The sequence below is a fragment of the Lepus europaeus genome, chromosome 20 (genome assembly GCF_033115175.1).
Source record: "Lepus europaeus isolate LE1 chromosome 20, mLepTim1.pri, whole genome shotgun sequence".
NCBI lineage: Eukaryota > Metazoa > Chordata > Mammalia > Lagomorpha > Leporidae > Lepus > Lepus europaeus.
This window is the reverse complement of record NC_084846.1, coordinates 30,377,170-30,389,594: the sequence shown is the minus strand read 5'-3', so window position 1 is coordinate 30,389,594 and position 12,425 is coordinate 30,377,170. Positions and strand designations below refer to the sequence as shown.

The window sequence follows — 12,425 nt, the reverse complement described above, 5'->3', positions numbered from 1 at the left end:
TGTTCAATATAAAATGAATTGTTGAGAAAAGCTAATGTGTGAAATGCATAAGGCTGTGACCTGCAAATATCAGTACCTGGTTTGAAACAGAAAAAATGAAAAGGGAGTGTTTTTAATGAGCATTTATCCTTCAAACTACTGCTTATTAAATAGCATCTCATGTGAATTTCAGTTTGAATACCTAACAGTAAATGTTGATATACTTAAGCAAATATTTTAATACTATTTTTCTGGTAATTTAACAATGTATTTCTTTGGCCGCTGCGGCTGGCGCATCTCGCTGATCCGAAGGCAGGAGCCAGGTGCTTCTTCTGGTCTCCCATGCGGGTGCAGGGCCCAAGCACTTGGGCCATCCTCCACTGCCTTCCCGGGCCATAGCAGAGAGCTGGCCTGGAAGAGGGGCAACCAGGATAGATCCGGCACCCCAACCGGGACTAGAACCCGGTGTGCCGGCGCCGCAAGGTGGAGGATTAGCCTGTTAAGCCACGGCGCCGGCCTAGAATGTATTTCTTAAACATAGAAGTCTCTGACACCAATAAACCATCCATAGCACATAAAATAGGCACTTACATTTTGATAAATAAAAGTAAATTCATTATAATAAATTCTTCTAAATTCATTGTTAACTTTGGCAAAGAGCAGAGTTTCCCCGCTTGCTTATTTTAATTAATTTTTTATGATATTTTTGATGCTGAATCTGTTTGGTGAGTGTAAGTCTGTTATTAGAAGCCCCCAGTAGTGCTTACTGCACTGATGGGGTTAAGCTTTCCACTGAGGACAGGTGTCCTGAGCTCCTTTCATTTGCTCCTGAGCATTGAACTTGTGACCAGATTAGCAGAGGAATGGGTGCTAGAGAAAGAAGGTGGGAACAGTTAGGAAGCTTTCTCACCCACCTTTTAAATAACTAATGATCTGTAAAATAATAGGTTGTTTCTTCTCCCTGTAAAATTTATATGAGAACACTCCATTAACCCATTTATGATAGCTAGTCCTTGAGGTTTGGAATAAGTGAGGTAACTATTGTTAAGGAGATGGAACTTAGTGTTAGAATTTTTATTAGGTCTTATGTTAATTAATTACTGTTTGGACCATATTAAGTTGCCAGTGTTGGACTCAATAACATGTATAAAACACCAGATGTTTCCAGCTCTTCCTATATTGTAGCTTTCATTATTTGGTTTAAATTGAGTTACAAAAATTAAAACTACTTCTAGCTGTGTGTAAGTATAGTAACTCTCCAGCTTGATTTGAATGCTGGTTTTGGTTTCTCACCACTCAGAGTCTGCGTGAGGCTCCCAAGCATGCATCTCCAGTGTTGCCCCCTCCAGCAGACCTTCCGGACCCCTGGACGTCTTCCTGGAGTTGCCTCAGCAGCGTGTTAAGTGTTTCGTGGTGGAAACAGCTCCTGGGGTTCCCACCTCTTGGCGATCATTTTATTAGTAGTGATATGCCCATTTCTCAGTCAACTAAACTTGAACCTTGAGCCATCCTTGGTTGTTTGGTCCCCCCCCCCCCCCCAATATCTCGGGCACAAAGCTTATCCATTCAAGTTCCGTCACTGCTCTTGACCATTTCCATTCCATTTCCTCTGTCCCTGCATTGCAGGGTTTCCTTCCCCTTTATCTAGACTTAGACTTGGTGGTGGTGGGGATCTGTCTCTCCACCAGTCCATCTGAGACAATGGGACAGAGGACCCTTCCTAATGCAGGGGTCTGGGCCTGCCTTTCCTCTGCGGTTACTGGCCACCCAATGAAAACCTCAGGAAAGCCCACGACAAGGCCTTCCTGGCTCTTGAGCAGCTGGTCCGACTGGGGACATCATTCTTCCTGCTCCTCCCCTCACAACACCACATCTTTTAGTCCTCGTCAGTGTGGCTGCACCTGGTTCTTCTAAATGTCACACCTTTGCTCCTAGAAAGCTTTGGATTTTTCTTGAAGTTATGTTTCTTTTTGAGCCCAGTTTTCCTTTGGCATGCCATGTGTATGGGTGTCCCACTATAAGTATCTAGAAGTTGTATGTAAACCCTAAGGTAGGGAAAGTGGTAATGTAAAAATACTTTAGGGGGTGTGAAAGAGCTTTAAATAGCTTATTGGCTTTGTTTAAAGCTTGTCAGGTGTAGTTTTATCATGCGTATTTCCCATAGCTTGTGGAAGGAATGGAATGGGAGAGTGGAGAGAATATAGGTAAAGCAATGACGATTTGTAAGATGAAGTACGTGGACATTCGAATCAGGAACCCAAGTTTGAACACCACACTTTGGGAATTACTTCACCATTTTGCATCTCAATTTATTCACCTGTAGAATAAGGATTGGAAATTTATATATAATAAAAAATTAATGACTTATAAGTGAACTGAATTTTATATCACATATTTTCTCCTTGCTATGTTGATGTGCTGGAGACCATGATTTTATCTATGATATTCTTGCCACACAGTGTAATGTAATATATTGGTATAATTATGGGTATTATTTTACTTGGTTTAAGATCTTTCTAGATGAGTTTCTGTACATATTTTAGGCAAAATATGCCATTCACTAGTACATTTCTTGAGTTTTATCAGTTCCACCGATGAGGTCGCCATTTGTAATAACCAGCAGTCTGTTCCGTGTTAGATGATTAAAGAAGGATTGGGACGATTAAGTAGTTTCATTTGAAAAACAAGTTATGAGCTTGTAGTTTTGGTCTGAGAATGGGGTGAGTACTGTGTTGCTGTCCGCGAGGGGACCGTCCAGCGTGCCATTGACCTTGTTTGTTTACAGAAGAGGAAGAGGACATGGCTGAGGTGACAATGGAGGAACAAAGGAGGCCCAGTCAGGACGATGTGCATCCCAGTTCAGGTAAAACCTTGGGGGGTGGGGGGTGGGCTTCCTGGAAAGGCCGGTTGGGGTTTTACTGAAGCCACTTTCTCAGTGCTCTAAAGATACCTGCCCAGCGCCCCTCCACCGCCTGGTGTGGTCTTGGTACCTTACGACCGCGTAGCTGCTTAGTCCCATTTAGGATGCATGAAAACCACTTGAGAAGGATTTATAAAGTAAGCCAATTTATACAAGGTATTCCTTCCTGAATTACTTTGTAATGACTCAATTAGCTTTCATTTCTGCACAAAGGAGATTTACTTGCATAAATTAGCTTATCATCATTGAGGAAGTGTCACTGCCACAGGACAGTTTATAGATACGACATGCAGTTGCTGTCAAACCTATAAGAATGTAATATAGACATCTGTGTATACTTTGTGCTTGAGCACAACAGACTTCTGCCATTCAGAGCCTAACAGGGGACAACAAGTTGCCCAGGGGACTGGCAATGTAGACATCTCTGAAAAGGTCAACTTGACACAGGCTCTGACAATCGACCCACAGCTCTGTCGTCTTTGATAAAAATCAGATAAACTTAAGACCGCTAATTGATCTGCAGCCTGTTTAAATGTTGGCCATGCATATCTTCATTGCATATGATTAACACAGAAAGCAAATGAATTGGGGAAGAAATGCCAGAGTCCAGTGACAGCAACTTAAAAATTGGAAAAGGACACTGTGGACCAGGAGGCTGGGAAGGATGTCCCCTTATCCATTTCCACTTGGCACCTGGCCCCAAGTACTAATTACGACTGGGACTGGAAAAATAACCGCACACGCTGTGTATGAAATCACATGATAGGGACAACTTTTCTGGCTTGTTGTTATTTCCAAATAGCAAGAGATAAAGCCTATCTGCAGTGCAAGAATGAGGTCAGTTTTGATAACCAGCAATTATTTTACACAGAAAGAAGAGAAGGGCTGCCTCCTTATCAGGACTTTACACCTCTTCACAGCCACGTGTCAGCCGGGGCAAGGTCTGCCATGGCGTCCCGTGTCCTGCTGGGGTCACCTTCCCCTCTCAGATACGTCCATACATCACTCTTCCCAGCTGTCAGGGCCAGGGGGGACAGGGGTGTGTGTTCAGGAAGTGGCTTTCCCGAGTCCTTCCTACTGTGACATGTGGAAAGGAAACAGAGGCCTGATTCCGGACCTGGACAGGAAGGCAGGAGCAAAAGGTTTGGGTTTGCTTTCTTCAGAAAGGAAGCGAGGACAGAGTCATTAGATATTAGCACTCGGGTCCTGTGCAGTGCAGCTGTAAAACACGGCGGCTCCGTGGAGCCCCGAGGGCTGTGCTCGGCACCAGCTTCAGCGCATCTGTGTAGGGCAACACATCCACAAGCTTCACCCCAAAGCACACTCTTGTCTTTCCTTAAACATTTCAACGTGGCTATAAAAAGTAGACACTTACAGATATTCTTTCCACAGATACAGCTATTTTGGCTTCAAGCGATTGGATTTTTCAAAAACCCTTTAAAAATAACCATCTCCCAAATCTTTGCCTTTGAGGGTAGGGGAAAAAAAATTGGTTTTCCTCAAAGGAATGCAATAAGTAGATGTAGCTTTTCATGCAATCGCCATAAAGCACTGCAATCATTCTTATCTTCAGTGACATGAAATTCTTTTCAAGCAACAGTTTTAATGCTTTTGCATAGCAGTGACCTTTGCTCTTCCCTAGGCTGTCACAGACTAGAAGTTTGTTTGCCACCCAGGGCAGTGAGTTGACAAGGGTATTGCTATTTTGCTGAGCATCACATGACATGAACTTCTAACCTTATTCAAGAATGTTCTATATTTTTCATGTTGACTGGTTTCACTAAAAAAAAAACAAAAAAAAAAAAACCACACAGACTTCTCTAATATAAAATATGTAAGCAAAACAAAATTAATCAATCTTGTGTTTCTTACAAGTACCTTCATGTCCAAGCTTATATATCTTGCATTTGTATATATGTGCTTATATATAAAGAATCTCTTTTTTAAAAATATCATAGAATGTGCTTTACTTTTCTAAAATAGTTTTTAAACCTGTAACACCCAGGGATAGAGTGTCCATTATCTGATTATGATATATTTCATCTGTTGTCATGCTCTTATAATCTTTTCTTTCTTTGCAAGACTATCTCCAATGTTTAATGTTTACTTTACCCTTGCATAACAATTCTATTAACATTGCCCAGTGATCTATTTTTGTATGTTTTTAAAAAACAGGAGTGGGTTCATTGTTTACATCCTTTATAGACTGCCTAGTGTATTATTTTTTTTCTTGCCTTCTTTGATTGATCATTCATGCCTCTCAGGACAAGAAGCATGATATAAGGCAATTTTTTTTTTTTTTGCAGTTTTGAAAATAGAGATCATGATGTGGATAGAAAAGGAAAATTAGTCCATGTCATAAAGACAAAACAGACTTAATTTGTATCTTAGTATGTATGTTTATGATATCATGCTCTACCTCATTTAAAAATTACATATCTCACATGGCTTATCTTTCCATGTGTAGGTGAACGTAACTTTTGTGAACCTCCTATGCTTTAGAGATTTTATCTGTGTGTGATTTTGGAGGTGTATTTAACTCTACTCGAAATTTAAAAAGCAAACCAGAGGAGCTTGCTGCTCCCTAAGGAACAAAACTGTTCCCAATTTTTAGCTCCAGATTTCATGTCAAGAATTTCAATGTTACTTTTCTAAGGAGACTAAGTCTGGAAAGCATAGACCTCCAAGTTGAGATTTTTCTGCTTTGTAACTCATATTGCATGTTCGAATGAATAGTGAATTGCATGTATATATAGCTGTATGACATAAATTGTTCTGTATCAGAGCTCATGTATGGGACACAGAAATGAGGTTATTCTTTGAGTAACCACATCACAAGATTATAGAAAGCACAGTTGAAAATGCATCTCTCTCCCAGTGTTGCCGAGTCGCCAGCTCCGTTGCCTCTTCGCAGCAGTGAGGTTTAATGAAATGCTCCTGATGCACATCTAGGGAGAGATGCATCTTGCACACGGTGGGGGCCTCTCTTCTCCTTGTGTGCTCCTGTAACTCCCATTAGTGTTAATGGGAGTTTCACCAAGTGCATCCAGGGGAAGAGAGACCCCAAAGTGGGAAAGATTATGTGTTAGAAACCGCCATACGGTTTGTTCTTCCTTATTTTCTTTTTCTCTCCTTTTGAATGAAAAATGACTGTGAGAGTACCTGCCAATGGCAAGAGCACCCTGGGGAGCTGGGAAGACCCACGGGGCTCCCATGGTGAAGCTGCAACCTCTGCTCTAGTTTCCAGCTCAACTTTTCTTTCTCCCACCCTTTTGGACCAAGCCTAAGGCTGAGCAGCATGGGGAACACACAGGAGCCTTGGCGAGAGAAAGCAGCTATTTAGATCCTTTTACCTCCTGGCCAGTTACTGTGGGGGAGGGCCTTGCATGTGAAATGATGTCACCCTCTCTTTGCTCTAATTCCCTGACTTTTAAACTGACACTGACGGACTGCATGGGGCACAACATTTGACCCATTTAGCAGTTGATTTAATCTGACTAGAATGTTTCAACTTCTAAATCTCTATTTGTCTAAATAAGTGGTTTTTAAAGGAAATCAGTCACTTTATTATTAAGTGATTTTTTTTTCCTAAAAAAAAAAAAAATTGACAATGTTTAGAATGATCTGGCCTGCCAGAGTGCCCCCTAGTGTCCATTTATAGAATATATGCTATGGGTTAAAAAAAATGCATGAAGGCTGGCCACAAGCCTTGTAGTTCTTGGTTGGGATCCCAGGCCTCCGTGGGTCCTGCTAAGGGTTCAGTGCCAGTGTGGAGCAGAAAGGAAAGTGTCTGTCTCTCCCTGGCAGCCCCCTTCTCCTTTCCACCTCCCCCTTCTCCCCATCTGAAAACCAGAGAAAAAGTCCAATGGGGAGATTTTGCTAGGTTGTGTGTTTTCTAGCCCTTGTTTATAATTGAAAGTATAATTGAAAAGTAGCATCCTACTTCCTGAATTTTCAGACTCTGTGTTATTCAGATTCTCTCTCATTTTTTTGGCTTTAACCACCATTTTAGATATTAAAGAGAATTTGTAAATTTTCTGATAAACAACCTTCTGTGTAAATCACAAGCCGTGTGTAGGAAGATGCATGCCCCGATGACGTGCTACGATGATTAGTTGTGTTGGGATTGCCAAGAAACTTGCTGGTCGAGAGCCTTGTAACAAAACCAAGGGGACAGCCCTGATGCAGCGCGTGTCCCCACGGCTGTCCCTTAGACCTTGCACAGGACACTCCCCCGATGGAAGCCGTCGGCACGATGTGTTCTGCTTGGCTGGCGAATACACGGACATCTTATTGATATAACTTGCATTCTTTTTGCGTTAACTCATCAAAACTCAATTATCATGGAATTAAAAACAGGAAACAGTTCTCAGGGTAACAAAAGCATCCAGTGTATTTAACTCTGTGCTGTGTTTCAGGAGACCCACATTGTATAAGTGACAAAGCATTTATTACCCAGTTTATTGTGGTATTACAGAGCGGAGAGCGCTAAATAATCAATCAGTTAATGGTCTGTATGGCAGTTTGAGCACATCACATCCATTGTGCTTATGCCGTTAGAAGGATGAGCTGATAACTCCGTGTATGTTGCATGTTTATTCAGAGCCTAATGTCCTAAACTGGGGCTGACAAAAAGCTGTTGAAAAATGCAGCTTCAGCACAGACGATCTCCAAGTTGCTCAAAGACTTTCGAGGTAACTTGGAGAAGCTTTGAGTCCAGCCGTCCCCAAGAGAAGAGCCGTAATGACTCTCCGTATCGTTTCTACATGAAGCTTTTTCTTTAACCTGCTTTAGAGTTTGAGATTTTCTGTGAATTCGGTTCCTTGGATTCTGTTTTATTCTTGTGCATTAGGTCCTCGATGGTTCTCCCGCGTTTTCTGAGATGGTTATTTCCCAGCATCTGTCCCAAGGAGGATTGCTCATTACACAGAGGGGCAGACTTCATCTTCAAAACGTGTTGCCCGCGGGCTTGGGCTGGGAAGCAGCTTCGAGGTGCTGGCTTATTGACAGCATGTTGCAAATTCAGGTTTTAGATGAAAGGCAGAGTAAAGGGAAGAGATTCCCAAGCAGGTCTTTTGGAAAACAGTCCGAACTGGCTGTTAGTAAGAAATAGGATTCTTGAGTGGACACAGGGAAACGTTGGCGCAGGACAGAACTGTTCTGAGTGTGTTGGTGGTCTGGGTAGTCCTTTACTTTCTGGTGGTTCATGTGAAAATGAATGTCCACTTTCTGAAGGCCCTAACTCCTTGCCTTTCTTCTCTCTCTCTTCTAGGAGATAAAAGCACGGACTATGCTAATTTTTACCAGGGGTTGTGGGACTGCACGGGAGCTCTTGCGGACGAGCTCTCCTTCAAGCGTGGTGATGTGATCTACATTCTCAGCAAGGTAAGATGGCGCCCAGAAGGGAAACACAGAGCTCGCTTTCCATGCTCTTGGGTTGACAGCACAGGGGAAAGATGCCAGTTGGAATTCTTCTAGATCCTGGTTAACAATTGGGAGTTCACAATAATTAATTATTTTGTCAAGTGAACTATAATCAAGTTTTAAACACAATCAGATAACAGGATTCGGCTTCACAGTGTTTACCTATCACTTCAGCCCTTGGCTCACATCCACCTGCTGCCTTCTCCAGAAACAATATACTTATGTGAAAGTTAACATTGTAAGGTATCAGGTTATTTATTATGTTTTTCTTTCCTCTTCCTTTTTATTCTTCTGTGTGATTATTCTGATTTTGTCTGCCATTCACTACTGGAAACTGTGTTTATAGAGCAAGTGTTTCATCTTTATGTAAATACATTGGGTGTTCCGACAATTTAAAAGCAATGTTTTTCTATTCAGACAAGTCAGGGTAATTTTTTTTTTTGTAAACACAATGGCAAAGTATACTGCTGTGACTCATCTTTACATATTCATATAAAATGTTTGTGCATCTGAAGATACTGCATCATTCAGAGTCTTTCTGTCATTATATCTAAAAGGCAAGTTTCTTATTGTAGTTATACTTCTGATAACAGTGTGACCTCTCTTAATTTCCATACCTGGGCCAGAGCCACGGCTCGCTTGGTTAATCCTCCGCCTGTGGTGCTGGCATCCCATATGGGCACTGGGTTCTAGTCCCAGTTACTCCTCTTCCAGTCCAGCTTTCTGCTGTGGCCCGGGAAGGCAGTGGAGGATGGCCCAAGAGCTTGGGCCCTGCACCTGCATGGGAGACCAGGAGAAGCACCTGGCTCCTGGCTTCGGATCGGGCATAGCTCTGACTGTGGCAGTCATTTAGGGGGTGAACCAGTGGAAGGAAGACCTTTCTCTCTGTTTCTCTCACTGTCTAACTCATCTGTCAAATAAAAAAAAATTCATACCTTGCCCTACTGTGATATAGAAATTAAAAAAGGAAATCTCCCTCTGTCTATTTTGTGAGATTATTTTGGAAGCAAATGACGTTTGTTTAACAACATTGAAATGTGAATAGGAAAATGTTGACGAAATCATAAGTTCAGGAGTTTAATGTGCTTTCTTGGTTGGAGAAACATTTTGGACTTCTCAGAAAGAAAATATGACTTGTTAAACACAGCAGGGAATTTGGAAATATGGTCACATATGCAGTTTAGCATTAGATGACTGGTACACAAAATCATAACACAGCAAATGAGCACTGGAGTGAAGGATCTTCAGGATGGGCGAAGATAAAGGGTCTTGGGTCAACAAAGTGCCGGAGTCAGTACTTGAACTGGGTGTCTCCACTCCCGGTGCTTCTCTGTTTCCTTTCTCATGCCCCTCCTTCCTGCCTCCATCCCCAATCCTTTCTCCCTACCCCCCCTTCCCTTCTATTCTGTGTAATATGAAACCACCGTAAAGCACCCACCAGGTGACAGGACCCATTGTGGGCACCAGGGACCCAAAAAGAAGTGATAAGCAATTACAGATTGTAGGAGAAAGAGGTCTTTAACAGGTAAATGCGGCCAACCATGATCGTTGCTAAGATGCCCGGAGCTAAGGCTGGTCACTCATTCCTCTAGCCTTCTGCTCATTAGTCTAGTTTTCGTTGTTGTTCCCAGAAAGATACTTTGAGTTCTTGGAAGCTGTAGAGGGCTGCATTACCACTCCTGATGAAACCCATTATTGAATATTAAATTGTCTTCAGTTAAAACAGCAGCTTTTGCTTGTTGTTGTTACTTAATACGGAAATAAAAGTGAATCATTTCAGTTCTGGTTAAGAAACTTCCTTGGACACATTCCTAAATTTACTTCACGGCAACTGGGTGTGAAATGAGGGGGCTGACTGGCCTCCAATTAGAGTCTCACATTGTGGGGGCCAGTGACACGTAGCCCTGTACCCTTCTTGCAAAAACAAAACCAAGAAAGCTCTGGGCGTCTGTGTGGATCAGGCTGCCTTTGTCGCTGAAAGCTGGGGTGGAACCACCAGCCACGTCACTGGGCTGTGGAAATGGCCACATTCCCACAGGCGTGGCTGCCGTTGCCTCGGAAAGCTGTCTTCCACTCACGTGACATTCAAAGCATGATTGGGGTGGACTCTTAGGGCAGCAGCTGAGACACTGCTTGGGAAGCTCTCGTTCCACATCAGAGCGCCTGGGCGGAGTCCCACCTCCGCTTCTGACTGTAGCTTCCTGCCCAGTAGGCAGCAGTGATGGCTCAAGTACTTCAGCCCCTGCTACCCACTTGGGAGACACAGAGTGATTTCCTGGCTATTGGTTTCAGGCTGGCCCAGCCTGGCTGTTGTGGGCATCTGGGAAATGAACCATAAGATGGACAATTTCTCTTTCTGTCTCTCTGATTTTCAAATAAGATGAAATAATAAGTTTAAAAAATACTTTAAACAAGTATAATTGTAGGTGTGACTCCTACTACTGGGATTCTGGAGGAATAGCTCCCCCCACCCCACTGCCCGCCCCAAATCTCTTTTCTGGAGGCTATAATTTTATCTGTGAAGCCTGACCATAGAATCGGTTCACTGGATGCATGCACTCGCATCTAAACTTTTTAAAGGCTATTATTTGAGAGATAACCAACCGAAAATACTTCCCCTCTCAGCCTTCCACAAGGCCTGGAGCTCCACCACTACCGGCACTTCATTAGGGACCCTCTAGAGATGGGTGTGTCAGCTGGGGCTTGTTTTAAAGCAGGCCTCATAGGCCAGCACATGGTCACCATTGGCTCAGTGATTAAATACCCCGTGGCCCAGTGGTGGACCTGGAGCAGTCATCGGGGCAGATCTGGCGAGGATGAGCGGAGAAGACAGTTCAGGAATTTGGACATACTCCGGGCTGTTGCTTGGTTGTTGGGAGACAGTTCTCTTGCCACTGTGTCTGTGGAGACTCTACTTCACCTTGCTTTGGACAAGCTGGCATGGGACTCTTTGAAGACTCTAATCATCTTATACTGGTTTCATCTTCCAGTTTTCTCAAAATCTTTGGCAAACACAGACCATAAGTTAATATAATAAATTCATCTAATATATGAATGATGATTGCAATTTTGAATGCTTGGTATTACTGCAAATTAAGCACTCAGAATTTTTAGTAAAAGAAAATTTTAAAATATTACCCAAAAGGTGCTCTGTCTAGATCCAGGTAGGGCCAATGCTAAGTACTAGAGATCACTAGCACTGTTATGTGCCTAGAAATTTGTTTAATTTTTCTCAGAGTCATATTTAGATTTTTGTGGTGATGGGATGAATGTTTCTGTTTTAATTTATTTTTTTACACCATCTAGTGGCTCAGAATGAGTGGTGCAGGTAATTGCAGCTAATGTGCCCAATCAGAATGGTGCCATAAATTCAACTTTAAATCTAGCTATGGGCTATTACTTTCCCATCTCATGTCAATAAAGTGTTAGTATTAATCATGAAAAATTTTGCTCATCATTCTGAATCAAATGTAGAATTGCATACATAAGGAAGAATACATTTTAAGGAATCTAACATAATATTTGTGAAGACATAGAAAATGTGTACTTTGTAAAGAAATTAATGCCATGACTTTTCTAAAGAATAAAACCATTTAAAAGGGTTTAAAGAAACACAGCTTGCTCCTAGTAATGAGCCGATTTATAGGTTTGAAATGCTGAATCATCGCTGATTTGACTCACCTCCCAGAAGTCTGTCCGTTCTGAAAATACTCTTCAAAAAGGCAACACAAAATGGCTTTAAAGACGATGCATTCTTTCAATATAAGTAAATATTTAGACAATCCAAGAAATAAAACGACAAGCATTGTAATAAGGAGTGTTTACTTTTGTAAACGTAGTGGCAAAAAACATTTAACTAGTTTAGGGATTAAGCTATGTTCATTAGAAATCACTGTATAAATAGAGCCTTATTTTAAAATTCATTCTTCTTTTTTATTTGATAAGGAAGTTTAAATGGGGTTTCAGCTGTGCCCTGTCAGCCTGGGGAGTGATTTATATATTTTAGGCCGCTCTGATAATTATACAAATCCTAACCTTTATTTTTCTTTTTCAGTGAAAATCAAATGTTGCCATATAGAAAGAAGAGTGGGCAGACACCCAG

At 42.0% G+C, this 12,425-nt stretch overlaps 1 protein-coding gene across 1 annotated transcript in view; it reads left to right on the top strand.

Annotated features, from left to right (window-relative positions):
• The window catches only part of SKAP2 (src kinase associated phosphoprotein 2), a 176,766-nt gene that overhangs the window by 151,377 nt on the left and 12,964 nt on the right, over window positions 1-12,425 (top strand). Inside the window, exons 10-11 of the mRNA XM_062178813.1 lie at window positions 2,765-2,842; window positions 8,172-8,284. Of these exons, the coding sequence (XP_062034797.1) occupies window positions 2,765-2,842; window positions 8,172-8,284 (191 nt within the window). The remainder of the gene's footprint in view (window positions 1-2,764; window positions 2,843-8,171; window positions 8,285-12,425) is intronic.